At 40.7% G+C, this 27,258-nt stretch overlaps 1 protein-coding gene and 1 long non-coding RNA gene across 9 annotated transcripts in view; one reads left to right on the top strand and one right to left on the bottom strand.

The window, feature by feature from the left end:
- Window positions 1-12,207: 12,207 nt before the first annotated feature.
- LOC116408833 lies at window positions 12,208-17,314 on the bottom strand. The gene is made up of 3 exons (XR_004221290.1): window positions 17,194-17,314; window positions 13,296-13,354; window positions 12,208-12,964 (listed from the first exon to the last, which is right to left on the bottom strand). It is a non-coding gene; the product is annotated as an uncharacterized LOC116408833 (long non-coding RNA).
- Window positions 17,315-17,419: 105 nt separating this feature from the next.
- zc3h11a (zinc finger CCCH-type containing 11A) overlaps window positions 17,420-27,258 on the top strand; it is a 68,332-nt gene continuing 58,493 nt past the window's right edge. For 2 of the 8 annotated variants that reach the window (XM_012970664.3, XM_004910686.4), the window contains exons 1-4: window positions 17,420-17,597; window positions 18,834-18,862; window positions 19,717-20,155; window positions 22,273-22,401. In XM_012970664.3, the coding sequence (XP_012826118.1) occupies window positions 22,348-22,401 (54 nt within the window). In that variant the 5' untranslated portion in view covers window positions 17,420-17,597; window positions 18,834-18,862; window positions 19,717-20,155; window positions 22,273-22,347. The other 6 variants (XM_004910689.4, XM_004910687.4, XM_004910688.4 and 3 more) reach the window with 6 other exon arrangements.

Raw genomic sequence — 27,258 nt, 5'->3', positions numbered from 1 at the left:
CTGTTAATATTGGGGTTACACATTGTTTCGGAGGGACAGGGGCAATAGAAAAGGAGGAGGGGTGTGTCTGTTCCTTAAGCAGGAATTAAAAGCAAATATTAAAGAAGTGATGGGGGTAACAGAGGGAGCTGAATCCTTATGGGTTGAGCTTCTCACAGATAGTAAAGAATCTACCAAACTAATTGTAGGGGTATGCTATAGACTCCCTAATGTAAGTGAGGAGGAGGAGGCTCCGCTCCTGTTGCAAATAGAAAAGGCTGCTAGTTTGGGGCAAGTGATAATAATGGGGGATTTTAATTATCCTGATATTGACGGGAGCCATAGTACTGCCAGGACAGTAAATGGGAACACGTTTATAAACTTGCTGCATGACAACTTTATGTCACAGGTTGTTGAGGAGCCAACCAGGAACCATGCTATATTGGATCTAGTGATCTCTAATGACCCAGAACGTATAGCAAATGTGCAAGTGGTTGAACCCCTGGGTAAAAGAGACCATAATGTTATTTCATTTGATGTTTGGTGCAGGAAACAAATTTACACGGGGGCAACAAAGACACTGAATTTTAGGAAGGCAAATTTTAGCTCCTTAAGGGCAGCGCTTCAGGGCATAGATTGGGGCATTATGTTTCCTGAAAAAAACACAGAGCAGAAATGGTTGTCATTTAAAATTATATTAAATCATTACTGTTCTCAATTTATTCCATTAATAAGAAAAAGTAGAAGTGTTAAAAATCACCCTATGTGGCTTAACTCTGAGGTAAAGAAGTTAATAGGGAAAAAAAGGAAAGCTTTTAAGAAATATAAGTCAGAGAGGACAGAAGCTGCGTTTAATGAATATAAATAAGTATATTAATAGTAAAAAGATGCAGGTTGAGGGTGTGGCCCCATTGAGTTATAGTAACAATATGGTTACAGCAGATACAGAAAAGGCAGATGTGCTTAACCAGTTCTTTTCTTCTGTGTATACAGTAGAGGAGCCAGAGGGTCAAGTCCCACCCAATAGCTGCACTGTTGCCTCAGCTCCAACTACACAGTGGTTGGCACAGGATATGGTGCTTAACCTTTTTAGTGCCACAGGACGTAGAATCTACGTCCTGGGTACTAAAGGACCAAAGTGCCACAGAACGTAGATTCTACGTCCTGGGGCACTTCCGGGTTTGGGAGCGGAGAAGCGGCTTTTCAAGCCGCTTCTTCGCTCCCCGCTCGTTCCCCAGCCTCCAGACACAAGTCAGAGGTGGGGAACGAGTGGCCCCTGGGGCGCGATCGCCCAGGGGCCCCATAGGAAATGTCAGGACACGCTGTCTATGCGTGCCTGACATTTCCTGCTCTCCCTTCCCTCCCCCCTGGCCCCCCTTCTCATACTCACCGGATCGGCGTCGCAGAAAGAAGCTGCAGCGTCTCCTGGGTCCTTCCTCCCACCTTCACACGATGTCTGTGCCTGCTTGTCCCAGGTAAGTGTAAAAAAACACACATACACACACATAATACACTAATACACACTTATACTCACACTTACACACAAACACATACATTTTGGGTAGTTGTTGGGTTTCACACATTCAGAACAGTTACACTTACACATACTTACTTGCACACTCACTTGCACACTCACACACATGCACAAAAAACACATTTTACCATGTGTACACACTCACTTACACACTTATGTAATTTTGTATTTTTTTTTTTTTCTATCGCATCGTTTTTATTCTTGCCTGAAAAAAATGTTTTATTGCCTTTGCGGATAGCGTATTCGCTAACCGCACTGCGCAATACCTTTTGTGTATTATTTTGGTGTTTCTACTACATGTTCTGTGATTTTGGTGCATTTTTGGGTTTTTTACTGCATGTTTAGCCATTTTATAGCATTTTCAGTTATGCATAGTTGTTGTTCGCTTGACTTTGTCTGTAAAACTTATTTGCCCAAGCCAAAATACTCAAACTGTTATTCTGCCTGCAGATATTATTAGGCAAAAAAAAAAAAATGATTTTAGTGATTTCTTTTTTATTTTTATCAATTTTAGGGCTTTTTACATTGTTCTTTGTTACTTGTCTTTGCACATGGACATTTTGTCTGCTGTATTTCAATTTGGCATCCTCTGTACCCCACATAGTTTGGTAAATCTATTCATATTGGGCATCAAACTGTTCAGTAGACCCCTGGCGTTCATAGTTAGAATGTTTTATGTTGATACGTTACTAAATGTGGGGGTACATAATGGGGTAAAATGCAAGCTTTGTGACAATTTTCAGAAATGTCATAAAAACCGTTCTGTTTAGCATAGCTTTGTAGTTTGGTAGTTTGCAGTAGAAAGATGTATTTACCCATTTTTGTTTTGTCAGAATGTGTACTTTCGGAAAATATATGGTTTTCTAGGGTCTCTGTACTGTTAGGGGATCTTATGCCGCATAATACACATACCGGGTGCAAAAACTGCATGAGCCGGAGCGTCTTATGTGAAAATTCATATGCACTATTTTTACTTGGGTGCCCCTGTACCCCACATAGTTTGGTAAATCTATGCATATAGGGCATCAAACTGTTCAGTAGGCCCCTGGCGTTCATATTTAGAATGTTTTATGTTGATACGGTACAAAATGTGGGGGTACATAATGGGGTAAAATGCAAGCTTTGTGACAATTTTCAGAAATGTCATAAAAACCGTTCTGTTTAGCATAGCTTTGAAGTTTGGTAGTTTGCAGTAGAAAGATGTATTTACCCATTTTTGTTTTGTCAGAATGTGTACTTTCGGAAAATATATGGTTTTCTAGGGTCTCTGTACTGTTAGGGGATCTTATGCCGCATAATACACATACCGGGTGCAAAAACTGCATGAGCCGGAGCGTCTTATGTGAAAATTCATATGCACTATTTTTACTTGGGTGCCCCTGTACCCCACATAGTTTGGTAAATCTATGCATATAGGGCATCAAACTGTTCAGTAGGCCCCTGGCGTTCATATTTAGAATGTTTTATGTTGATACGGTACAAAATGTGGGGGTACATAATGGGGTAAAATGCAAGCTTTGTGACAATTTTCAGAAATGTCATAAAAACCGTTCTGTTTAGCATAGCTTTGTAGTTTGGTAGTTTGCAGTAGAAAGATGTATTTACCCATTTTTGTTTTGTCAGAATGTGTACTTTCGGAAAATATATGGTTTTCTAGGGTCTCTGTACTGTTAGGGGATCTTATGCCGCATAATACACATACCTGGTGCAAAAACTGCATGAGCCGGAGCGTCTTATGTGAAAATTCATATGCACTATTTTTACTTGGGTGCCCCTGTACCCCACATAGTTTGGTAAATCTATGCATATAGGGCATCAAACTGTTCAGTAGGCCCCTGGCGTTCATATTTAGAATGTTTTATGTTGATACGGTACAAAATGTGGGGGTACATAATGGGGTAAAATGCAAGCTTTGTGACAATTTTCAGAAATGTCATAAAAACCGTTCTGTTTAGCATAGCTTTGTAGTTTGGTAGTTTGCAGTAGAAAGATGTATTTACCCATTTTTGTTTTGTCAGAATGTGTACTTTTGGAAAATATATGGTTTTCTAGGGTCTCTGTACTGTTAGGGGATCTTATGCCGCATAATACACATACCTGGTGCAAAAACTGCATGAGCCGGAGCGTCTTATGTGAAAATTCATATGCACTATTTTTACTTGGGTGCCCCTGTACCCCACATAGTTTGGTAAATCTATGCATATAGGGCATCAAACTGTTCAGTAGGCCCCTGGCGTTCATATTTAGAATGTTTTATGTTGATACGGTACAAAATGTGGGGGTACATAATGGGGTAAAATGCAAGCTTTGTGACAATTTTCAGAAATGTCATAAAAACCGTTCTGTTTAGCATAGCTTTGAAGTTTGGTAGTTTGCAGTAGAAAGATGTATTTACTCATTTTTGTTTTGTCAGAATGTGTACTTTCGGAAAATATATGGTTTTCTAGGGTCTCTGTACTGTTAGGGGATCTTATGCCGCATAATACACATACCTGGTGCAAAAACTGCATGAGCCGGAGCGTCTTATGTGAAAATTCATATGCACTATTTTTACTTGGGTGCCCCTGTACCCCACATAGTTTGGTAAATCTATGCATATAGGGCATCAAACTGTTCAGTAGACCCATGGCGTTCATATTTAGAATGTTTTATGTTGATACGGTACAAAATGTGGGGATACATAATGGGGTAAAATGCAAGCTTTGGAACAATTTTCAGAAATGTCATAAAAACCGTTCTGTTTAGCATAGCTTTGTAGTTTGGTAGTTTGCAGTAGAAAGATGTATTTACCCATTTTTGTTTTGTCAGAATGTGTACTTTCGGAAAATATATGGTTTTCTAGGGTCTCTGTACTGTTAGGGGATCTTATGCCGCATAATACACATACCGGGTGCAAAAACTGCATGAGCCAGAGCGTCTTATGTGAAAATTCATATGCACTATTTTTGCTTGGGTGCCCCTGTACCCCACATAGTTTGGTAAATCTATGCATATAGGGCATCAAACTGTTCAGTAGACCCATGGCGTTCATATTTAGAATGTTTTATGTTGATACGGTACAAAATGTGGGGATACATAATGGGGTAAAATGCAAGCTTTGTGACAATTTTCAGAAATGTCATAAAAACCGTTCTGTTTAGCATAGCTTTGTAGTGTGGTAGTTTGCAGTAGAAAGATGTATTTACCCATTTTTGTTTTGTCAGAATGTGTACTTTCGGAAAATATATGGTTTTCTAGAGTCTCCTAACTGTTAGGGGGTCTTATGCCGCATAATGCACATGCCGGTAGCTTATATTGCAGTATATACACTTTGTATGCACTAACTTCCTTTTGGGGTCTCTAAATGCCAGATACATCAGTGATCCTATGCACAATGGGCATCAAACTGTTCAGTGGACCCTTGGCTTTCATATTTAGGGTGTGTTTTCTTGGTACCTAATGTTATGTGGGAGATAAGGTGCTTGAAAGTGGAAGATTTGATGTGATTTTCAGGTATTTCACCAAAACTAGCAATTTTGGGAAAGCACTGCGACTCTGTAGTTTGGAGTAGAAAGACATGGGTACCAATTTTGAATTCGCCCGAATGTGTACTTTCCAAAAATATATGGTTTTGGGGGGTCAATGTATTTTTTTGTGTTTTTACCCCACAGAAAATGCAGTAAATGTGTTGAATTTTCAGTAGCTAAAGAGACCTCTGGGGCAATCTCTATGCACTAACTTCCTTATGGGGTCTCTAAATGCCAGATACAGTGGTGATCCTATGCACAATGGGCATCAAACTGTTCAGCGGACCCTTGGCTTTCATATTTAGGGTGTGTTTTCTTGGTACCTAATGTTATGTGGGAGATAAGGTGCTTGAAAGTGGAAGATTTGATGTGATTTTCAGGTATTTCACCAAAACTAGCAATTTTGGGAAAGCACTGCGACTCTGTAGTTTGGAGTAGAAAGACATGGGTACCAATTTTGAATTCGCCCGAATGTGTACTTTCCAAAAATATATGGTTTTGGGGGGTCAATGTATTTTTTTGTGTTTTTACCCCACAGAAAATGCAGTAAATGTGTTGAATTTTCAGTAGCTAGAGACCTCTGGGGCAATCTCTATGCACTAACTTCCTTTTGGGGTCTCTAAATGCCAGATACATCAGTGATCCTATGCACAATGGGCATCAAACTGTTCAGTGGACCCTTAGCTTTCATATTTAGGGTGTGTTTTCTTGGTACCTAATGTTATGTGGGAGATAAGGTGCTTGAAAGTGGAAGATTTGATGTGATTTTCAGGTATTTCACCAAAACTAGCAATTTTGGGAAAGCACTGCGACTCTGTAGTTTGGAGTAGAAAGACATGGGTACCAATTTTGAATTCGCCCGAATGTGTACTTTCCAAAAATATATGGTTTTGGGGGGTCAATGTATTTTTTTGTGTTTTTACCCCACAGAAAATGCAGTAAACGTGTTGAATTTTCAGTAGCTAAAGAGACCTCTGGGGCAATCTCTATGCACTGACGTCCTTATGGGGTCTCTAAATGCCAGATACAGTGCTGATCCTATGCACAATGGGCATCAAACTGTTCAGCGGACCCTTGGCTTTCATATTTAGGGTGTGTTTTCTTGGTACCTAATGTTATGTGGGATATAAGGTGCTTGAAAGTGGAAGATTTGATGTGATTTTCAGGTATTTCACCAAAACTAGCAATTTTGGGAAAGCACTGCGACTCTGTAGTTTGGAGTAGAAAGACATGGGTACCAATTTTGAATTCGCCTGAATGTGTACTTTCCAAAAATATATGGTTTTGGGGGGTCAATGTATTTTTTTGTGTTTTTACCCCACAGAAAATGCAGTACGTGTGTTGAATTTTCAGTAGCTAAAGAGATCTCCTGGGCAATTTGTATGCACTAACTTCCTTATGGGGTCTCTAAATGCCAGATACATTGGTGATCCTATGCACAATGGGCATCAAACTGTTCAGCGGACCCTTGGCTTTCATATTTAGCGTTTGTTCTTTTGGTACCTAATGTTATCTGGGAGATAAGGTGCTTGAAAGTGGAAGATTTGATGTGATTTTTAGGTATTTCATCAAAACTGGCAATTTTGGGAAAGCATTGCGACTCTGTAGTTTGGAGTAGAAAGACATGGGTACCAATTTTGAATTCGTCCGAATGTGTACTTTCCAAAAATATATGGTTTTGGGGGGTCAATGTATTTTTTTGTGTTTTTACCCCACAGAAAATGCAGTAAATGTATTGAATTTTCAGTAGCAAAAGAGATCTCCTGGGCAATTTGTATGTACTAACTTCCTTTTGGGGTTTCTAAATGCCAGATACATCGGTGATCCTATGCACAATGGGCATCAAACCGTTCAGTGGACCCCTGGCTTTCATATTTAGGGTGTGTTTTCTTGGTACCTAATGTTATGTGGGAGATAAGGTGCTTGAAAGTGGAAGATTTGAGGTGATTTTTTAGAATTTTCATAATTTTTTATAGAAAATGCTAAATTCAGTAAAGCATTGCTGTTTGGTACTTAGGAGTTGGAAGACATAGTTACCCATTTCGGATTCGTCAGAATGTGTAGTTTTCAAAAATGTATGGTTTCCTGGGGTAAACCTAATGTTCCAGGATTTTTGGCTTTGGAATGTAAAGTATGCCGTATTCTGCTGTAATGCTTTGAAAATTTAGTAATTTACTGCTGGGAGTTTTTGATCTATAGAAGTCAGAAATCTCAATAAAACTATACATATCAGGTATTGGCACGTTCGGGAGACATGAGGCTTTCCAAATCAGTTGAATTTTTGTCCATAAAATAAAATATGTTTCTGGTAGAAATCCTTATATCATGAAAAATAGCATTTTTTCTTTTTTTTTTTGTATTTCAAGCTCTAAATCTTGTTCCAGAAGTGGAAATACACAAAAACTCAGGTAGATTTGGAAAGCTCAGGTTCTCCTGAAAAAAACAATATATAGTTTGCCTACCTAAACTTAACCCTGCCCCCAGTAAAAGCCCCTACATTGAGAGAGCACAGAATGTTTACAAAACGTCTGGCACTGGGGGGAACTGAAATGACGAATTCGGCTGGACCTTAAAGGGTTAAAGGGTTACACACGATAAATGTAAACAAGGCCCCTGGGCCAGATGGAATACACCCTCGGGTACTGAGAGAGCTAGGGGCAGAATTACAGTGGCCCTTGTTTCTGATATTCTCAGACTCACTTTCACCAGGTATGGTACCTAGGGATTGGAAGAAGGCAAATGTCATTCCTATATTTAAAGGAAAAGTAACACTAAAAATTAAATCTAAAAAAAAACTAAAAACTAAAAAATCTATTCTACCCTCCCCCAATAATTGCCCTATCCTGAAAGCCATTTGTTATTTTGAATGCTTTAGTAGAAAATACCTGTAAAAAACTTGGCTTCCTGTCATTTGAACAAAGGCGATATGGCGATGCCAGGGAAAGTATCAGGAGATGCTTGAACTATGCGGTGATCGATTGATCAAGCCTAGCCTGACTTCTGGTTGCACCCAGGCACCAGCAACCTATCTATATGTGAGCGTCGGCATCTCTTTGGAAATTCACTGTAGATATCAACTGATGCATATATTATCACATGGAACAGTTTAAAAAAAAGATTCAAAAAATTTGTGATTGTTAACTTTGACCCCATTAAAAGTTATGCTTTATTTCCTTTGTATCAATTTAAAAATATAAATGCATCATGCGTAGGGCCAAGGCTATGCAATCACATATTAAATTCTCTTCTGAATTATAATGCATCATATTTCTAGTTTTCCACAGATCTTCTTTAAAACACTTGACTATTTTATATAAAAACATGTGTATTGCACGCGACCATAAAAAAAACAATTTGCAGTCCTTATTCCTGAGTCTCCCTACCCACTTTAATAAAGGACTTCCAATTCTCCACAGTTCTGGAGCATAAAAACATTTCAAGGGCAATAGTCCTGGGGCAGGTAGGTACTGCCACCACGCATCTTTTATATTGGATATAGGGAGGCACTATCCAAAACGCTCAAGATTACAGGAAGGCCATCTTCCATAGACTCAATTTTATGCAAATAATTCAAATCTTTAAAAATTTATTTAAAATGACAGAACATTGCATTTGATCCCAACTAATATATTATTAATCCTTATAGGGCAACGCAGTCCTACTGGGTTTATTTAATGTTTAAATTAATTTTAGTAGTATTTTTTAGTATTTATTAGAGATTCAAAGAAAAGATCCAATATCTGGAAAAACCCAGGTTTCCAGCATTCTAGATAACAGGTCTAATACCTGTACTTTTTACATAAAAAATGCTCTGCCCAGTCTCGCAGGAGCAGACTCCTTAGTCAACAAACCCTAAAGTGAAGACTCCCCCATCTCTTCTGAAATTGCGGACTCCTCCTTCAGAGCAGGAGCTGGTTCTAGAACCTCTGCTGTGACATCACCAGGACCTCTTTCATCGGGAAACTGTTTTGGAACCACTTTCCACAGGAATTGGAGCACAATCAGCTATCTCCAAAGGTTAAGCTTAAGACTTAATTTGATCCCTACCAGGAGCAGCATTTTTGCATTTCAGTCTGTGCAAAAGCGGCCTTCCCCAAGGCAAAAATTACAGCCTTGGGGCAATCCTTTATTGCATGCTTAAATGAATTGCAGTTTTTGCATCTGCAGACTTGAAGTCCCCTTTAAACTTTCCAGTACAAAAACAGGCTAAGGGTAAAATCCATTTTTAAAACTGACCAGTTACTTTCTCTTGCCAGTCCAGAATCAAAAATCTATTTACATTTTACATTTTCTTAGTATAGAGCCATGTGGTTATATCATCTTGAGGTATATTGGGATTATACATTTTTACCACCAGAAATTTAATGTCCTCCATTTCATAATGCAAAGTTTTTATTTTAATGTGGTAATCTTGCAAAGACAGGATCTTATCGGCTGTAAAATGGAATAATCCGAATAATGGCACTTTGGCAATTTATTTGATACCTTTTTAACTTGTTTATTAATGACCTGGAGTTGGATATTGAAAGTACTGTTTCTATTTTTGCTGATAATACTAAATTGTTCAAGGCTATTAAGTTCCATGCAGGATGCTACCACTTTGCAGAGTGATTTGATCAAACTGGAAAACTGGGCAGCAAAATTGAAAATGAGGTTCATTGTTGACAAGTGCAAAGTTATGCCCTTTGGTAGAAATAATAGACATGCAAGTTACACACTAAATGGTAGTGTGTTTGAGGTATCCTTAATTGAGATGGATCTGGGGATTTTTGTAGATGACAAGTTGTCTAATTCCAGGCAGCGTCATTCAGTGGCTACTATAGCAAGTTTTTGGCTACTAAAGTGCATTAAAGGGCATAAATTCAAGGGATGAAAACATAATTTTGCCTCTTTATAGGTCCCTGGTAAGGCCTCACATTGAGTATGCAGTGCAGTTTTTGCCTCCAGTCCTTAAGAAAGATATTAATGAGCTGGAGAGAGTGCAGAGGGGTACAACAAAACTGGTAAAGGGGATGGAAGATTTAAACTATGAGGTTAACTGTTAAGGCTGGGGTTGTTTTCTATGGAAAAATGTGCTTGTGAGGGAACATGACTACTCTGTACAAGTACTTTAGAGGGAATTATAGACAGATATGGGCTGTTCTTCTTCCCCCCATAAAAATGTTCAGTGCACCAGAGGCCACCCCTTTAGAAACAGAGCTTTCATTTTAAGCAGTGTAGGTGGTTTATCACGGTGAGGACAGTGAGGTGGAATGCTCTTTCGAGTTATGGCAGATTCTGTTAGTGCCATGACAGACAGTTTCTTAGCTTTAAGGCAGTTAAAGAGGTGCCCATTCAGCATATAAAACATAAATCATAAAAATAAATCCTGCCCTCTAGGCACTACCTTCACACATTCATTGAGTTTTCACTAGTCTGGGCCCCTTGTGGACTACCAGTGAGAAAACACAAATGTTTGGGGTCACCCCTATACTCACAACACTTCTTGGGGAATTGCTCAGCCTCTTGGTTTCCTCTCAGCTGCTTAGACACTCAAGGGCTGATTCACTTACGTACGTTAATTTTTATCGTACACTTTTTTGCGTTAAAATAGATGCAAAAATTAACGTGCGATTCGCCACAGTATTACTGCGTGCGTTAAGTCACACATCACATGCGTTAATTTATATGCAACTGCATGCATTACTTTTAACGCAACGTGGTAATTAGCGAATACAAAGAATACGAACACGATTCACAAAAGCACCTAAAGCGTTAAATGCGTTAATTAGCGCGCAAATGTGTGAGTATTTTAGCGCCTAATTGGGGGAGGCGTTGGGCAAGCACATTTTTCACTTTTGAGTGTTAAAACCAAAAATGGAGTTTGCTATGGGGTTTTTGCTAGATTTGAAGGAGGAACAACAAGACCCCAAGCCTTCCCGAGTCATGCGCCCTCGGATTTTCAGGGAAAGGGCCACTTTAGAGGGCTTAAGTGAGGATGAAGTGGTCAGGCGATACAGGCTCAATAGGGCAGCCATATCCAGCTTGTATGAGCTGCTTGAGCCTTCCCTGCAACCACTGACTCGCAGAAGCCGCGCTGTCCCCGGGATGGTAAAACTGCTGTGCTCCCTGCACTTTTTGGCCACTGGCAGTTCCAAGTGCGTCAGGGGGGTGTCACAGCCTACCTTTTCACGGTGCCTTGGCCAGGTCCTGAACGCCATCCACTCGGAGTCCGGGAATTTCATTTCACGGCGAGTGGAACGCCGTGAAAAGGCATTTTTATTGGGTAAGTGGCATCCCCAAAGTGTTGGGTGCAATTGATTGCACCCATGTGGCGTTAAACCCCCCCAAGACAGGGAGCACATTTTCTGGAACAGGAAGGGTTACCACTCCCTCAACATCCAGATGAATATCATGAGCATCATGTCTGGGTTCCCCGGCTCCTATCACGATGCTTATATCCTAAAGCAGTCCGCACTTTACCATTCTTTTGAGACAGGACAAATGCCTCACAGGTGGCTGTTAGGTAAGTATTTGTGTCATGTCTAGCACAACTTGCCCACATTTGCTTTCTGTGTCCCACTGTAAAACCAGGCCCTTCCTGCCATAATCTTGTTTTGCAATTTGTAAAGTGCCCTCTTTTGCCACTGGGAGAGTCAAAGCAGCTTGTTTTAGTGTCACCTATCTAGCACTGTCACATCTGTTGCAAAAGGGCCGGGTTTTGACACAGGGAGACTGGAAGCAGCTTATTTGTTTGCAGCATCTTATTCCATCATATTATATATATATATATATTTATTTCAGGAGATGCTGGCTACCCATGCTCTTGGTGGCTCATCACACCGATTCACAGGCCCCGTTCACGGGCCGAGTGTGCTTTTAATGAAGCACATGTGAGAGCGCGGTCTGTGATTGAGCGGACATTTGGGGTCCTTAAAAGCCGGTTCTGCTGCCTGGATAAATCAGGAGGCAGCCTCATGTACAGCCCTTCCAAAGTTTCCAACATTGTGGCTGCGTGTGCTGTACTGTACAATCTGGCGAACCGGCACGGCTTACCAGGCGATGTGGCAGATGACCTGGAGGACCCCATACATCCACAAGATCCTGTCCAAGGTGCGGATGCCAGAGGGAGTGAGGGAGTTAACAATTACTTTTCCTGTAAGTACCTACAATCTTTAATCCCATACAAAAGAAATACCAAACAACTTCTCCAAAAGAAAAAGTTTATTTACAGGGAACCCACTTACAAAATAAATATTTTAAGCAGGTTATTCCCCCACCCGCAACACAAAAAAAAAACCTACAAAGAAAGCTTTACAAAAAACATATGCCTAAGAAAAGATAGGTTCCACAAATCCCTAATGAGTCTGATCTATTTTCTTCTGCCTAGTCAACCTGCAGGAGCGGGAGCTGTGCTCTCACCAGTAGCTCGACTGGTAGAGCTTGTTGGTTCTGTTGGCTTTTGTGCCTGTTGTTGGAGGGCAATTTGTTGCTGTAGGAGCAAATTGTGTTGTGCCAACAGTGCCAGTTTTTGCCTTGTGAGTTCTACCCGCTCCTCTTGCAGGCTTAACATGGCAGCCTCATGTTGTGCTTTGCGTGCCTCGCTGGCCTGCTGGAGGCTTAGCATTGCCGACTCATGTGTGGCTTGCCGTGCCTGACTAGCATTGTAGGCATTAGTGGCCACACACAAGTCAACATGCATAAGATCCAATTTTCTCATCAAGGCTTTGTGATGCCTAATTATGGATTTGTGGAGCCTATCTTTCTCAGATTCCTGGGGGGCCACTTTATCTCCTCTGGCCTGGGAGCTGCTGCTGGGGAATGTTGGCCGGCTCCTCATCTGAGAAGAAGGCCACATCACTGCCACCTACATGTGACCCTCTATCACTTTTCTCCCCACTAAACGTTTCCCCTCCAATTGCAGGATCGCACCGTGGGGAGTGGAGCACAGACGAGGAGCGTCCACCTTTTGGAAAAAAGAAAAAAAAGACTTTATTTAATTTTTTGTTATTATGTTCATGATGCCAGACAAACTTCATGGACAATAATGATTGTCAGTTTTTGTTAAACATGACCAATTTTATTTTGACAAAAATATTTGTGGACATGAATTCATTCCAAATGAGGCAAAAAGTTAAAATCAAGTTGAAAAGATTGACTGTCCAAAAGTACAAGATGAATACACTGCACTTCTGGAATTGAAACAGCTGCAATATACACAGACACAATTCACTATTATGCCACTGCACAAGCCTAACACAAAACACAGGTCTAACCAAATTTGGTAACAAAAATACCTGGAATGGGAGCAGATGACTATTGCGTCTGCCTGTGCCATGTGGTGGTAAGGATGAATCTTTGGAGAAAACATTGTTTTACATTAATATTAAGCTTCTCTGCAAGAGTACCGTATATACTCGAGTATAAGCCGATCCGAATATAAGCCAGGGTACCTCATTTTACCTAAGAAAACCGGAAAAACTCTGACTCGAGTAAAAGCCTAGGATGGGAAATGCAGCAGCTACTGCTAAGTTTCAATAATCAAATAAATAATAAAAGGACACCCAGCGTGACTCCCTGTGAACTCTTCATAAATATATCATGTTGGCAGCTGCAGATTAGAGAAAGTTGGATGGAGGACCCTTTGCCCCAACCCTTGCCTTGTGCTGTGTGCGCGTCCCATCGTATAAAGACTCACTTGCATTCATTGCGCGCCCCACCCCCCAAGGACTAGAGCACCCACTCCTGCCAAAAAGCCCTTTGCATAGTTTCGTGCATGGTACCGTTCCAGCTAGATCAACAAACGCAAGATGGGGTGTGGCCCCATTGAGTTATAGTAACAATATGGTTACAGCGGATACAGAAAAGGCAGATGTGCTTAACCAGTTCTTTTCTTCTGTGTATACAGTAGAGGAGCCAGAGGGCCAAGTCCCACCTAAGAGCTGCACTGTTGCCTCAGCTCCAACTACACAGTGGTTGGCACAGGATATGGTGCTTAAAGGGTTACACACGATAAATGTAAACAAGGCACCTGGGCCAGATGGAATACACCCTCGGGTACTGAGAGAGCTAGGGGCAGAATTGCAGTGGCCCTTGTTTCTAATATTCTCAGACTCGCTTTCATCAGGTATGGTACCTAGGGATTGGAAGAAGGCGAATGTCATTCCCATATTTAAAAAGGGAGTAAGATCTCAGCCTGGCAATTATAGGTCTGTAAGTTTGACATCCGTGGTGGGCAAGTTATTTGAAGGCTTGTTAAGGGATCACATACAAAATTATGTAGTGGAGAATGCCATTATGAGCAGTAATCAGCATGGCTTTATGAAGGACAGGTCATGTCAGACCAATTTAATTGCTTTTTATGATGAGGTAAGTAAGAAGCTGGACAGTGGGGATGCAGTAGATATAATCTATTTGGATTTTGCCAAAGCATTTGATACCGTTCCCCACAAACGACTGCTTTCTAAGCTAAGGTCTATTGGTCTTAGTGAAGCCGTTTGCACATGGATAGAAAACTGGCTACAGGATCGGGTACAGAGGGTGGTTGTTAATGGTACATTCTCTACTTGGAATAAGGTTCTCAGCGGGGTCCCTCAGGGTTCTGTACTGGGTCCACTTTTGTTTAATTTGTTCATAAATGACTTAGGGGAGGGTATTATGAGTAATGTATCAGTGTTTGCAGATGACACAAAACTCTGCAGACCAGTCAATTCTATCCAGGATGTGACATCCCTGCAGCAGGATCTTGACCAACTGGCAATCTGGGCAGCTAAGTGGCAGATGAGATTTAATGTGGATAAATGTAAGGTCATGCACCTGGGATGTAAAAATATGCAAGCCCCGTATACCCTTAATGGGACTGCACTAGGCAAATCCATAATGGAGAAGGACCTTTGAGTCCTTGTAGATAATAAACTTGGCTGTAGCAAGCAATGCCAGGCAGCAGCTGCAAGGGCAAACAAGGTGTTGAGCTGTATTAAAAGGGGTATAGATTCACGGGAGGAGGGGTTTATTCTTCCCCTTTACAGAGCGCTGGTAAGGCCCCATCTAGAATATGCTGTTCAGTTTTGGTCTCCAGTGCTCAAAGGGGACATTATTGAGTTAGAGAGGGTCCAGAGAAGGGCAACTAAGCTGGTAAAGGGTATGGAAAGTCTCAGTTATGAAGAAAGACTGGCCAAGTTGGGTCTGTTAACACTGGAGAAGAGGCGCTTAAGAGGTGACATGATAACTATGTATAAATATATAAGGGGATCATATAATAATCTTTCTAATGTTTTATTTACCAGTAGGTCCTTCCAACGGACACGAGGGCACCCACTCCGTTTAGAAGAAGGGAGGTTCCATTTAAATATTCGCAAAGGATTTTTTACAGTGAGAGCTGTGAAGTTGTGGAATTCCCTCCCCGAATAAGTCGTGCTGGCTGATACATTATATAACTTTAAGAAGGGGCTGGATGGATTCTTAGCAAGTGAGGGAATACAGGGTTACGGGAGATAGCTCTTAGTACAAGTTGATCCAGGGACTGGTCCGATTGCCATCTTGGAGTCAGGAAGGAATTTTTTCCTCTCTGCGGTAAATTAGAGAGGCTTCAGATGGGGTTTTTTGCCTTCCTCTGGATCAACTAGTAGTTAGGCAGGTTATATATAGGCATTAAGGTTGAACTTGATGGACGTATGTCTTTTTTCAACCCAACTTACTATGTCACATAAAAGTCATCAAAAGCTACTGTGCATTTCAGCTGACATAGAAGGGTTTATCTGGGGTCTATTAGTTTGGTACTTCAGGTGTAGGAGCTCTGTTCTTTCCTATGTCTTGTGGATTGCTTTAAGTAGTGCCCCAGTAAACATTTATTTATATAGGAGAGTAGTCCTGTAAGAATCTGATTAGCAAGTGAGTGCAAAATAAAAATCTTGTAAAGAAAGTGAGATCTAAATAAACATGACGTTATGGTGTAAGATACTAGAAAGACTTATACAAAATAAAAGCTGTCTGGCAATACAAGTTCCGCTTTGACCAAACAGCTGGCAGTAAAAGGGTTAAAGGACATGTAAACCCCACACACAAAAATGTAATCAGTGTACAGCCTCTTTGAAATCTTTCAATACCTGCCACTCTGGTTGTCCAGAGGTTAATAGTAAGGCTACAACATCTCCTTACTTAGATTTCCTTCTCCTGTAACCCACTCGCCCCCCCCCCTTGGGAATTTGCTTTGATTTCTGGCTTGTCAGACTTGCTCAGTTGTTCTAAGATCAGATTACTAAACACACCCTCTAGTCTAGCAGCCACTAAAGGGCTCTGGCACACGGGGAGATTAGTCGCCCGCGAGTAATCTCCCCGAATTGCCATCCCACCAGCGACAATGTAAGTCACCGGTGGGATGGCACACGCTGCGCAGGCGATTGCGGCAAATCGCCGAAGTTGCCTTGCGAAATCGCACCGCCGCGTGTGCCATCCCACCGGCGACTTACATTGTCGCCGGTGGGATGGCAACTCAGGGAGATTAGTCGCTTGCGAACAGGGAGATTTGTCGTGGGTGACTAATCTCCCCATGTGCCAGAGCCCAAAGAGATGGCATTGCTGGTTCCCATAGAAACTCAGCTCTAGCTGTCTGCTTCAATTTTTCTCTCCTAACTTTCTCTCCTGAGCCCGGCTCAAACAAAGCAGAACTTTTATCAAAGACAGTTCTGCCTGCGTGAGCCTGCACTGTTAATGAAATGTATGCTGAATAAGGGTCTGTGTGTGTGTATGCTGTTTGCAGATTTAAATGTAACTGATTATGTATCAGAGGAAAAATGGCAAATGGAAAGCTGCTATTTGCTTTAGGAAAATGCGATGGTGCTGGCAAAAGGAGGGGATATATGCAGTACAAATAATGCCATTTGGGTGGGGGAGACGTGCCCAACTGATATACATTGTAGGTAAATGTAGGCTTTACATGTCCTTTAAAATTGATTCTCCAAAACTAGCCCATACATTGTCCCTAAATTGCAAAAACGATTGTCCTTATCACATTGTTAATACACTGGGCTGGAATTTTAAATAATAGAAAGCCTGTTTATGTGTAACAGCCACTGTGGTCTAACTCCTCCATGAAACAGTGGAAGCCCCTGCCAACACCCTGTTGATGCCCCAAAATTTTCTGCTGCCCCCCAAACCACAATTAAAAAAAAAACCTAAAATATAAATTAAGCTCACCTTGCCCTAGTTTGCACAAAACCCCTATCCTTTTAGGCCAAATTGGGAGAAGAGGCTCTGATGGTTGCAGGCAACCAGGAAAAACTTTTTCGAGTTTCTAACAAATTGGGGCTGGGAGATGAGATGGCAGGCAACTAACACGGTGGAAAACTATTTTCTTTTGTTAATTCTTTAACAATCGCAGGAGGCGCACGCAGAGGAAAAAACAGATTAACAGACCAATCACCACATAACTGCAGCTTTTCAACTCAACATTACACCACCTCTGCGCTGCGTCTCCAAGCGGCTACGTGATGCGTCATTGCGCTCGTCTTGTTGTGACGCCAATCTCGCGTGACAAGACTTGTGGCGTCGGGATTTTGTGAAAGATCGGTGGCGGAAGCTTACTAAGCTTTGCGGGAGGTGTAAGTAACTATCCGGAACTGCGGGCTGTGGGGTAAAGCGAGACTGTTGGGCAGTATGCATTTACCTGGCTAAGAGGGCGTCGTTGAACTTTCCCCCCCCCATAACACAGACAGCAGGAGGCCTGGTAACCCTAAGTGCAGCACAGTCGGGCCCCCCTTAAAATCCGTGGGCCCAGAGCGACTTGTCCTCACTGTGGCCACCATCATAACTTAATTAAAGAGTAACTATCATTTATGTAAACATGTATCCGAAGTATGTAGATATATGTAGTATGGAGAAATTGTTTATTATTGTGCTTTCTCAACCTAACACTTCTTACCTGATACAAGCAATTCAATCATGCTGGTTGTCCGTGCACTGCAGACTTCTGTCTTGTTCTGGGATCTGTCAGAGTTGTGTCAGATAAATTGTCACTCGCGCCATCACTTGACTGTTTCTAGCTGTGTTGAGGATCTTACAATAAATAAATAAATAAGTATATGTGGCTTATGGGCCATTTTCCCAGTAAATGTCCAGATATGTTTCTTAAGGGGTAGTTCTCCTTTAACTAAGTATAATGTAGACCGTGATGTGTTTTTTTTTTTATTCAGTAGATTTCCAGTTGGAATTTCATCAGCTTATCTGGTTGTAAGTGGCCAGTATCCCTAGCAACCTGGAAGTGACTTGAGTGAGAGACTGGAATATTAATAGTAAGGGGCCTCATAGAGCAATAGTTTTCAGGTTGCTGGGCATCAGTGGCCCCATTTTAAGAAGTGGAAGAAGGAAAAAAAAAATATGCTGAAACTATAAAAAGTAAAGAGCAATTGAAATGTTGTATAGCTAGAACATACTAAAAGTTAACTTCTTTAAATCTGTTGCACCAATGACCATTAATTTTTGGCACTCATGCAGGCTGCTTTATGCAGTGTTTTTCCACTGTCTGGGAAAAAAAATATGTATTTTGAAAGTTAGGAAAGAGCATGATATAAATTCAGATTTTAAATGTGAATATTCACATAAGATGGATTTGTTTTGTTTTTGTGACCTGACCCCTGTCAACTTATATCAGTTTTAAATTCACATGAGGAAAGAGTGCCTTTGAAATAAACTATAGCATACAAGGGAAAGTTGTGCTCACCATTAAATTTTTAACCATTAGGCGGCAGTGCAATGAGTCTGACCACAAAATTCATTGATAATGGAGGAGGACCTCTTGTTGCTTTAAATTCCATGCAAACCTATATTTTGTCTTTTAGGTTTAAAGACATCGAGGGACACATTTTATGTGAGTATGGGACTAGTAATAGTATTTTAAGTGGCCAACAAAAAGTTGGCTGAATTATTCTTAGCTTGGAAAATCAAATCAGGAGCACAGATACAGATATTTCTGGAGGTCTGATATTCTTATTTAGCTTTGTTTATTGTGGACAAAGCCCTAATAAAAAAAGATTCTGATAGTGAGCCTGTTAAACCTGCTTTATCCTGCAAATTTTTTTACAATTTTATCATAATTAGGAAAAATGTCTTATGCCAGCTACCTAAAGCACAGTTTTGGAACCTATCCAAAGGGAAAACACACTTATAAAATTTACTGTATTTTAATGAGTAAACTATGTCTCTTGTATGGATTGTTAAAAAGACATAACCAGTACCTGTTTAATATTGCTTTGAGGGGTGGGTAAGCGAGCAACAGTTTTTACTAAACTACACATTAAAAAATGAAATTATTTGTGTATTTTAGTAATATAATGCATTCTACTATTAAATTAGAATCAGTGGCATAGAACTTGTAGGCATATTAAGCCCAACATATCAGGAATTGTTGTTGTTTCCAGAGCTTTTTGATATTATTCCTGGTGTGGTTTGCAGCACTTGCATTTTTTTTATAAAAGCAAAGAATAAAGAAGCACACCTAGTTTGAATGAAGAACCCAAGATGACATGTTATATTAATTCTGCTTGAATCTTCTGGTGCCATAATTTTTCCTTGGCAGCACACTTTCATAGAATATAATATTAAAACAAATGCTTAGGGGCACTAATACTTGAATAGTATGATGAGGTTGATAGTGTTAGAACTGTTTCAAGATTTATGAGCAAATGCTTATAATACATTTATCTACCTCCACAAATCGTTAAGAAAGGGGGAGTTTTTTTTTTCTTTTATAGGTGAAGATTATCTGACTGCTTGGATTGGAACTCTCATAATTTTTACATATTTATTTACATATATTTTTCTTTTGAGAAGCCACGTTTTTTCCTTCTTTTTATGTTTTGGATGGCTGTCCAAGACGCTGGTCCGAACTTATTTTTCATTCATAGTAACTATACAGCATAGCTGCCAAGCAGCAATTGTTTTTAGCTGCCAGCTGTTTGAAAAAAAAAAAAAAAAAATCAACCAACGGACTGCTGTTGCAAACCTTTTGTGATATATTTCACTGTGCAAACAGACCTTGTTCTTCAGTTTTATTCCTTCACTGCTTCTGCAAATTAATTCTCCAAATTACTGGTTCGTTCGGCAAACAGGAGGAAGTACAGGAAACTAGTTGTGAACTAAATGCTTCAGAAAGGCTGCAAAGGTAATTAGTATTGTGTGTACCTTTTTTTTTTTTTGTTTTACTGTTTCACATTTGGCTAAATAAAAATTAGATGACTGCTGTTATCTTGATTGTTGAGGACGTTTGAATGTGTTTAAATTTTACTTGTTGCACCAGAAATTAAAAAAAAATTTAAAAAAATGGATTCCATCGATATCGAACATAATATTCCACTGTGCTTTTTAAAGCATTAATGTTTTGTTTTTAATTTAGTTAAAGGGGCAGTGAACCCTTTGTTCAGCATAAGTTCAGTAAACATTGCTGAACATACCTTTTGGCTATTAAAGGAGAAGGAAAGGTAAAAACTAAGTAAGCTTTATTAGAAAGGTTGATGTAAATACAGCCATAAGCAGTCACAGAAACGCTGCACTAAAGATACAGGATTTCTTGTCTGTTTGTTTTCCTCTGAGACAAGCAGCTCTCTCCTCTCTCCCCTCGCTCAAGAATGCTAAGAACTCCCTCCCTTAGGAATGTGTGATTTGAGCCAATCGGCAGGAAGCTTCCTTATAGTCTTACTAACTGAGCATGTACACAGGTCTTGATCTTGGTGTAGGAGCAAGGCATTTTGGGAACTTTCTTTACAGAGCTCAGCATTTTTTTTTCCTATGAGGCTTCTGATCATCTGAATGGGAGAAATATGGGGACACTTAAAGGAACAGTAACACTAAAAAATAAAAAATGTTTTAAAATAATTAAAATATAATGTACTGTTGCCCTGCACTGGTAAAAGTTGCGTGTTTGCTACAGAAAGACTACTATAGTTAATAGAAATTGCTGCTGTGTTGCCATGGGGGGGCAGCCATTTAAATTGAAAAAAGGAGAAAAGGCACAGGTTACGTAAGAAGATACCAGATAAACTGTGTAGAATACAATGGGAATCTGCTAATTATCTGTTATCTGCTTAGTAACCTGTGCCTTTTCTCCTTTTTTCATTTTAAATGGCTGCCCCCATGGCTACACAGCAGGGTATTTATATCAACTGCAGTAGTGTTTATGAAGAAAACACACAACTTTTACTAGTGCAGAGCAATAGTATATAATATATTAATTATTTTTATACACTTTCATTTTTTGGTGTTACTGTTCCTTTAAGGGCACTATTGAGAGAACTGAAGGTATGCCTGCAACTTGAGAATAACTCTTTATTAGCCTTTCCTTCTCCTTTAAAAATAAAAATGAGCTAATGACGGCAAACTGAAAAGTTGAAGCTACTCCATGTTTAATCCTTGCCAGGTAGATAATTAGATTACCAGTGCACAGATAACCCCCCTACATAATGGACTTCTGCTAAAGAAATGGTCACAACAAAGGTAGAAGATGGGGTTTATCTAATTGCAAGGACCAACATGGAATAGCTTCAGACTCCAGGTCCCAGCATCTAATTCTATTCATTTTCTGTATTTTCTTTTACATATTTATTTGAAAGGGGAGTTCAGAGGCAATTTTTATTTTACAGCTGACTATTTTGTCAGATGCAGTGCATACTCAGGAATCGCATACAGTATGTGATACAAAGGTTTTTAATCTTATCTGATTTCCCAAATTAAATTTGGTAGGCATTATGTAGATATTGTCTCCTGGTGGGAGAGACTAGTCTTTAATGAGAGAGTCATCTGCAGTATCTTTTCTTATGCTGCATCAATATAAGAAATGCATTTTTGAAGGTGAGAAAACAAAAGTTGTCACATTCTATTTAACAGGTTATTACTCAAAGGCCAGGAAAACAAAAAGCAAATTGGCACTCAGGGCTAACGGGAAATAATTCCTTGTTAGAAAGTCTTTATTTGCGAAATAAATTATTTTTCGCAAATAAAGACTTTCTAACAAGGAATTATTTCCCGTTAGCCCTGAGTGCCAATTTGCTTTTTGTTTTCCTGTCGGTTGGTGTGAGGGTGCCGATCCCTCTGGCAATGTGCACCGGGCGGTCAAATTTGGAGAACTAGGGTGTGCGGTAAGGCCTCTGTTGTAACTATTACTCAAAGGCACCATAGTTATTTAACCTTTGTTTTGCTCAAACAGTGATGTTTGTTATTATAATTTATATTATGGAATGTGCATTAAAGAGCTTTTCATTTGCATATTTTTTCCATGCTTACAAGCTGCTGGAAAGACGAGCAGCTTTTGGCAACCAACAAGGTTCAAGTTCTGTTACCATTGAACCCAGCTGCACAAATATGTCCAGTCAAGGGGAAGACTGCTACTTTTACTTCTACTCCACCTGCACAAAGGTAACTTGCATTTTTATGATTATTATGATGATTATTATATTTTATGATTGCAGGACCTAGTCCGGTGATGGTCCAATGCTGGGTAGCTATAACATAGTTTTATAAATAAATATAATATATTGCCTCTTCTGTCATGTTCTGTTGGTTCTTGACATAACAATGAAATCATATGACAGATCCTTGGAGTCTAGAAAACCAGTGTCTCTGTTATTGTATCTGCCAAAGAACTTTTTTCATGTTTGTGTGACTCCCCAACACTTTTTTACATCTGAGTGTGGCTTTCGAGTAAAAAGGTAAGATTGTTTTATACTTACCGTGATCTTCCTTTCCTAGACAAACTTCATGTCAGTACTCACCAGGATAGTCCCTCTCCTTGCTCCCATTAAAAGGACACTCCCCAAATCTTTAAAAGACCAACCACACCCACCCAATGGTATCTTTGTAACAACTTCTAAACTCCCGGAAAAGGGGTGGCCCACAGTACTGACAGGAAAGAAAGATCATTGTAAGTATGAAACAGTCTTTCCTTTTCCCTTGACTCTCTCCATGCCAGTACTCACCAGTTACTATTACCCTCCTATTGGGTAAGAGTAACTTGCTAACAGGAACCTGGAATAAGGAATGCTATAAAACTGAAGAGAGGCTGTGTTCATGCAACTACTATAAGTGAACATAAAGACTCCAGGCAGAAGCCCCAGAATAAGAAAGTCCACCAGGATTAAAATAATCCTATAGTATAGAATAAAAGAGTTGCTAGCAAACTACAAAAATGAGGAAATGTAGGGCAATATTCTCAAAGGGATACCATATGAACACATCTCTCAAAAGAAAATTGTTTTAGTGCTTGATCTCTAACAATAATACTTAACTTTTAATCAATTATAATTAAAACTTAATATATACAAATAAAAGTGCATTATTGCAAGTCAACAAGAATGAGATCTCAATTCAATAACCCATGTCAAGGCATGGATAAAAAATCAGTTAAAAACAACTTAGCCAAGCTCCAAGTTACTTATCAATTCATTATGCAGTCAAACTAATTAATTTTTGGAGCATGAGATAGGTGAAATAAGTTAGGGTGCCTAAATCATGTGTTTACAATTTAATACATAGGAAGAAAAATCCCAGATTACAAAATAGTAAAAGACATGGAGACCATAAAGTATCACTAATATTGCTGGCAGCTATTATTGCTGCAGTTCAATCAAGTGCCTGTAATTGCACTCTACTCTGAGAGATGGTAGTGAGGCAGATAACAGAGCGGCATCCTAACCATAGTAGTGCAACATAGAAAAGGAGCCTTTAGAAGTGACATACAGGGATTGGAGCCATAGTGCTAGCATGTGTTAAACAGCATGTTCTATATCATGGCAAATAATAATGTATACCTCTGTCAGGGGCCTGAGATACAGCCTTCTGGCAAGGTACACTAGCCAACCCAGAACCACAGCAAGCCTAGTGACCTATATCAGGGCTAATGGTTTTAGGTGAAAAAATTAGCCAGCTTAGCACACTGCAGGTCAGCATAGGAACACATTGCATGACACCCCACTTACTTATATCCCTTTAGGGCTGCTGGTTCCAAGTGAGCAGAATGCAGCACACGGCAGGTTAGCGCAGGAAGATATTGTTTGCAGGCCCTGTTTCCTATATCGAATAGGGTTACTGGCTTCAAATGAGCAAGCAGTTAGGCAGAGCTTAGCACACTGCAGGTCAGCATGGGAACACATTACCTGCAAACCCAGTGACCTATATCTTCCTTTGTTTATAACTGCTCCTTCTCTGTTGCTTTTGCTAACATTCTCTTCCCCGGTTCAGCTTAATGTGGGAGTGCCTCACAGTTCTGTACTCAGTCCTTTGTTGTTCTCCCTGTCCACTCTCTCTTTAGGAGACCTTATCTCTTCGTTTGGTCTTAAATATCACTTACCGTATATACTCGAGTATAAGCCGATCCGAATATAAGCCGAGGTACCTAATTTTACCTAAGAAAACTGGAAAAACTTGTTGACTCGAGTATAAGCCTAACATAAGCATCCAACATAATATATTATGTTATATATTATATTCGGATCGGTTTATTCTCAAGTATATACGGTACTTGGAATAACGTTTTCATGTTGCACTGTGCATAACCTTGGCATTCCTATGATATTGCACACATCAATTTCAATAGGGTGTTAGATGTGAGGGCAGCTCTGCAGCATCATTGAGCTCTAACACCAGCTGAACTAGGCAAACTGCATGCAGACCTCATTAAAGCCTGCAACAGAATACATGAATAAAATGTTTGGTCTTCAGTAAAGCTGCATGGTTCAAGGCATTGCTATGTGGTATCAGTGCTGCAAAGTTGGGGGCAAAGACAAGTTGGGGGCAATTAAAACTGGTATATAAATAGAGCCGCATTCCTTTCCATAAAAGAACTATTACTACTATTACTAGGAATGTGGTAAGAGTCTGCCGACAATTAGGCGATTAACTGCCAGATGGTTTATCCCTAGGAGTGTAGCTAGAACCTGCTCCCAGCTGTTAGCTGAATGCAGATTTTAGTATCCGGCAAAGCTCCTCCAAACAACATTTGGGCGTACGTACACTACACACAGGTGGGCGGGGGAAGGTTGCGACGAGCGACGGGACGCACGGGGAGCGGCACACGATGCTGCAGATTTGTAGATTTAGTATCCTCGATATGAGGAGGCAATATGAGGACGCGGCGAGACTCCTGGGGGGTACGCACACTACACACAGGTGGGCGGGGGGAGGTAGCGATGGGACTAATGGGGAGCAGCTCGCAGATGCTGCAGATTTGTAGATTTAGTATCAGGCAAAGCTCCTCTATATGAGGAGGCAATATGAGGACACGGCGAGACTCACGGGGGGTAGCGCCGCGCTGTGCTGAGCCAAGCCAAGCCGCACCGAGCCGTGCCACAGGGGAGGGGGGGTGCGAGCGGCGTGGCTCGGCGCGAGTCTCCCCGTGAGTCTCGCCGCTCACATGTCGTTTGGAGGAGCTTTGCCGGATGAGCACTACCGGAATACAAAGGAGCACTGACGGATTACTTGGGACCTGCGCCGGTAGGATTCTTGCCTCAAGTATAAGCCGAGGATTCCTTTTTTAGCACATTTTGAGTGCTGGTATACGGTATATGCAGATGACATCCAGATATATTTAGACACCCCTTCACTAACCACTGATGTTCAAACCCAGACTGCTTACTGCCTCCTAGCTATCTCCTCCGGGATGAACCAATGCCACCTCAAACTCAGCCTAGCTAAAACAGAGTTCATGGTCTTCCCACCCAAACCTAGCCCTCAAACCGCCATTACTATTCACGGCGTGACCATTAACATTGTTAATTCAGCATGCTGCCTGGGGGTTACCTTTGATCAGCCCCTCTCCTTCTCTACCCATAATAATACTGCCAACACCTGCTGTTTTTGCCTCTACAATATTTACAAAGATAAGCCTCTTTCTTTCACAAGTAACTGTTAAAACATTAACCCATGCCTTTATCCTTTCCCATTTAGAATACTGCAACCTCCTACTAACCAGCCTTCCAGACTCCCATCTCTCCCCTGCAATCAGTCTTAAACTCTACAACCTGTTTAGCCCCAAGTAATATCTCTAGCATGGTTACCTGTTAAGCAAAACAGGCAACCTGTACAAAAACCTTTTGCTAACAATCAAAGCCCTTCGCTTCTCTGCTCTTCACTACGTTTCTTCACTGGTCTCCCTGCTCGTTTCTGGTCGTCTCCTCCTCTCCTCTTAGAGCCTCCGTTTTTTTTACACTGTTCACACCTACTGCTCTCTCTCAAATCTTTCTGTCTCTCTTTACCTTACCTCTGAATCTTCATCCCTGAATTCCTCTGTAAGGAACACTGGCTCTCTTTAAGGAAAAACTCACATGCTACCTTCTGGAGCACTAAAACATTATTTTGTCTAGTTCTGTACTTAAGGGCAAATGTCCACACTTTGTGCACACTTGCCTTCCAATTTGTGCCTGTATGTTACAAACATACATTAGAGCTACTGGTTTCAGCTGAGCAATTAGCCATAGCTCAGCACACTGCAGAACAGAATAAGAACACATTACAGCCCAGTGTAATAAGCGGCAGATAAGCGGATCGCTTCAACCGAACAGTTTGCTGGTGCCTGGTGCCCAGGTTTCGGCATGTGGTTGATCAGGTTGACAAATTATTGGGAGGGGCTGGGCTGGGCATGACCTGGCTGTCTTGGTACATATCGGTACTAACGACAAAATGAACGGTAGGTGGAGGACCTTAAAGAGTGAGTTCAGGGATCTAGGCTCTAAGATTAAAGGACAATGAAAGGTTAATATAAATTAAGTGTGTCTAAAGGCATTCTTTTTAAGTACTTACTGCATATCTAAATTCCCAGATCCCTGCTTGCTCCTCTGAGATATGGTGCTGGCCTACAGTAATGTGAAGACCTACAGTAACATCACTGAAATATCTCTGTCCTTCCTGTAGGCTGCCAGCGGCAGCCTTCCTATTCTCTGAGCATGTGTCTAACTTGATCCTGTCTCCTGTTCTGAGCTACACATGCCCACCAGCCAATCAGAAGTGGATCTGGCAGAGGGGAGGGGGGGGAGGGAATGAAACACATGTGCAGTGTGAAGCAAGGAGGGAAAGGAAGGGAGAATACCTTTTTAGAGATGGCTGCCTGTTCTATAAAATGTGAAGTAAGTGTGACTAAGTAAATATTTGATTAGGTGAGCCAAAAGTGTGACGTTTTTACTAAACAATAGGAGGACTATTGGGCAGTATGCTTTTTAAATCTTGACTTGCATTCTCCTTTAAGGAAAGGTCCTTCAATGTTGTTTTTTTCGGAAATTTTGC

The sequence above is a fragment of the Xenopus tropicalis genome, chromosome 2, assembly GCF_000004195.4.
Source record: "Xenopus tropicalis strain Nigerian chromosome 2, UCB_Xtro_10.0, whole genome shotgun sequence".
NCBI lineage: Eukaryota > Metazoa > Chordata > Amphibia > Anura > Pipidae > Xenopus > Xenopus tropicalis.
Note: the sequence above shows the minus strand (reverse complement) of the source record. Positions and strands in the feature narration are given on the sequence as shown.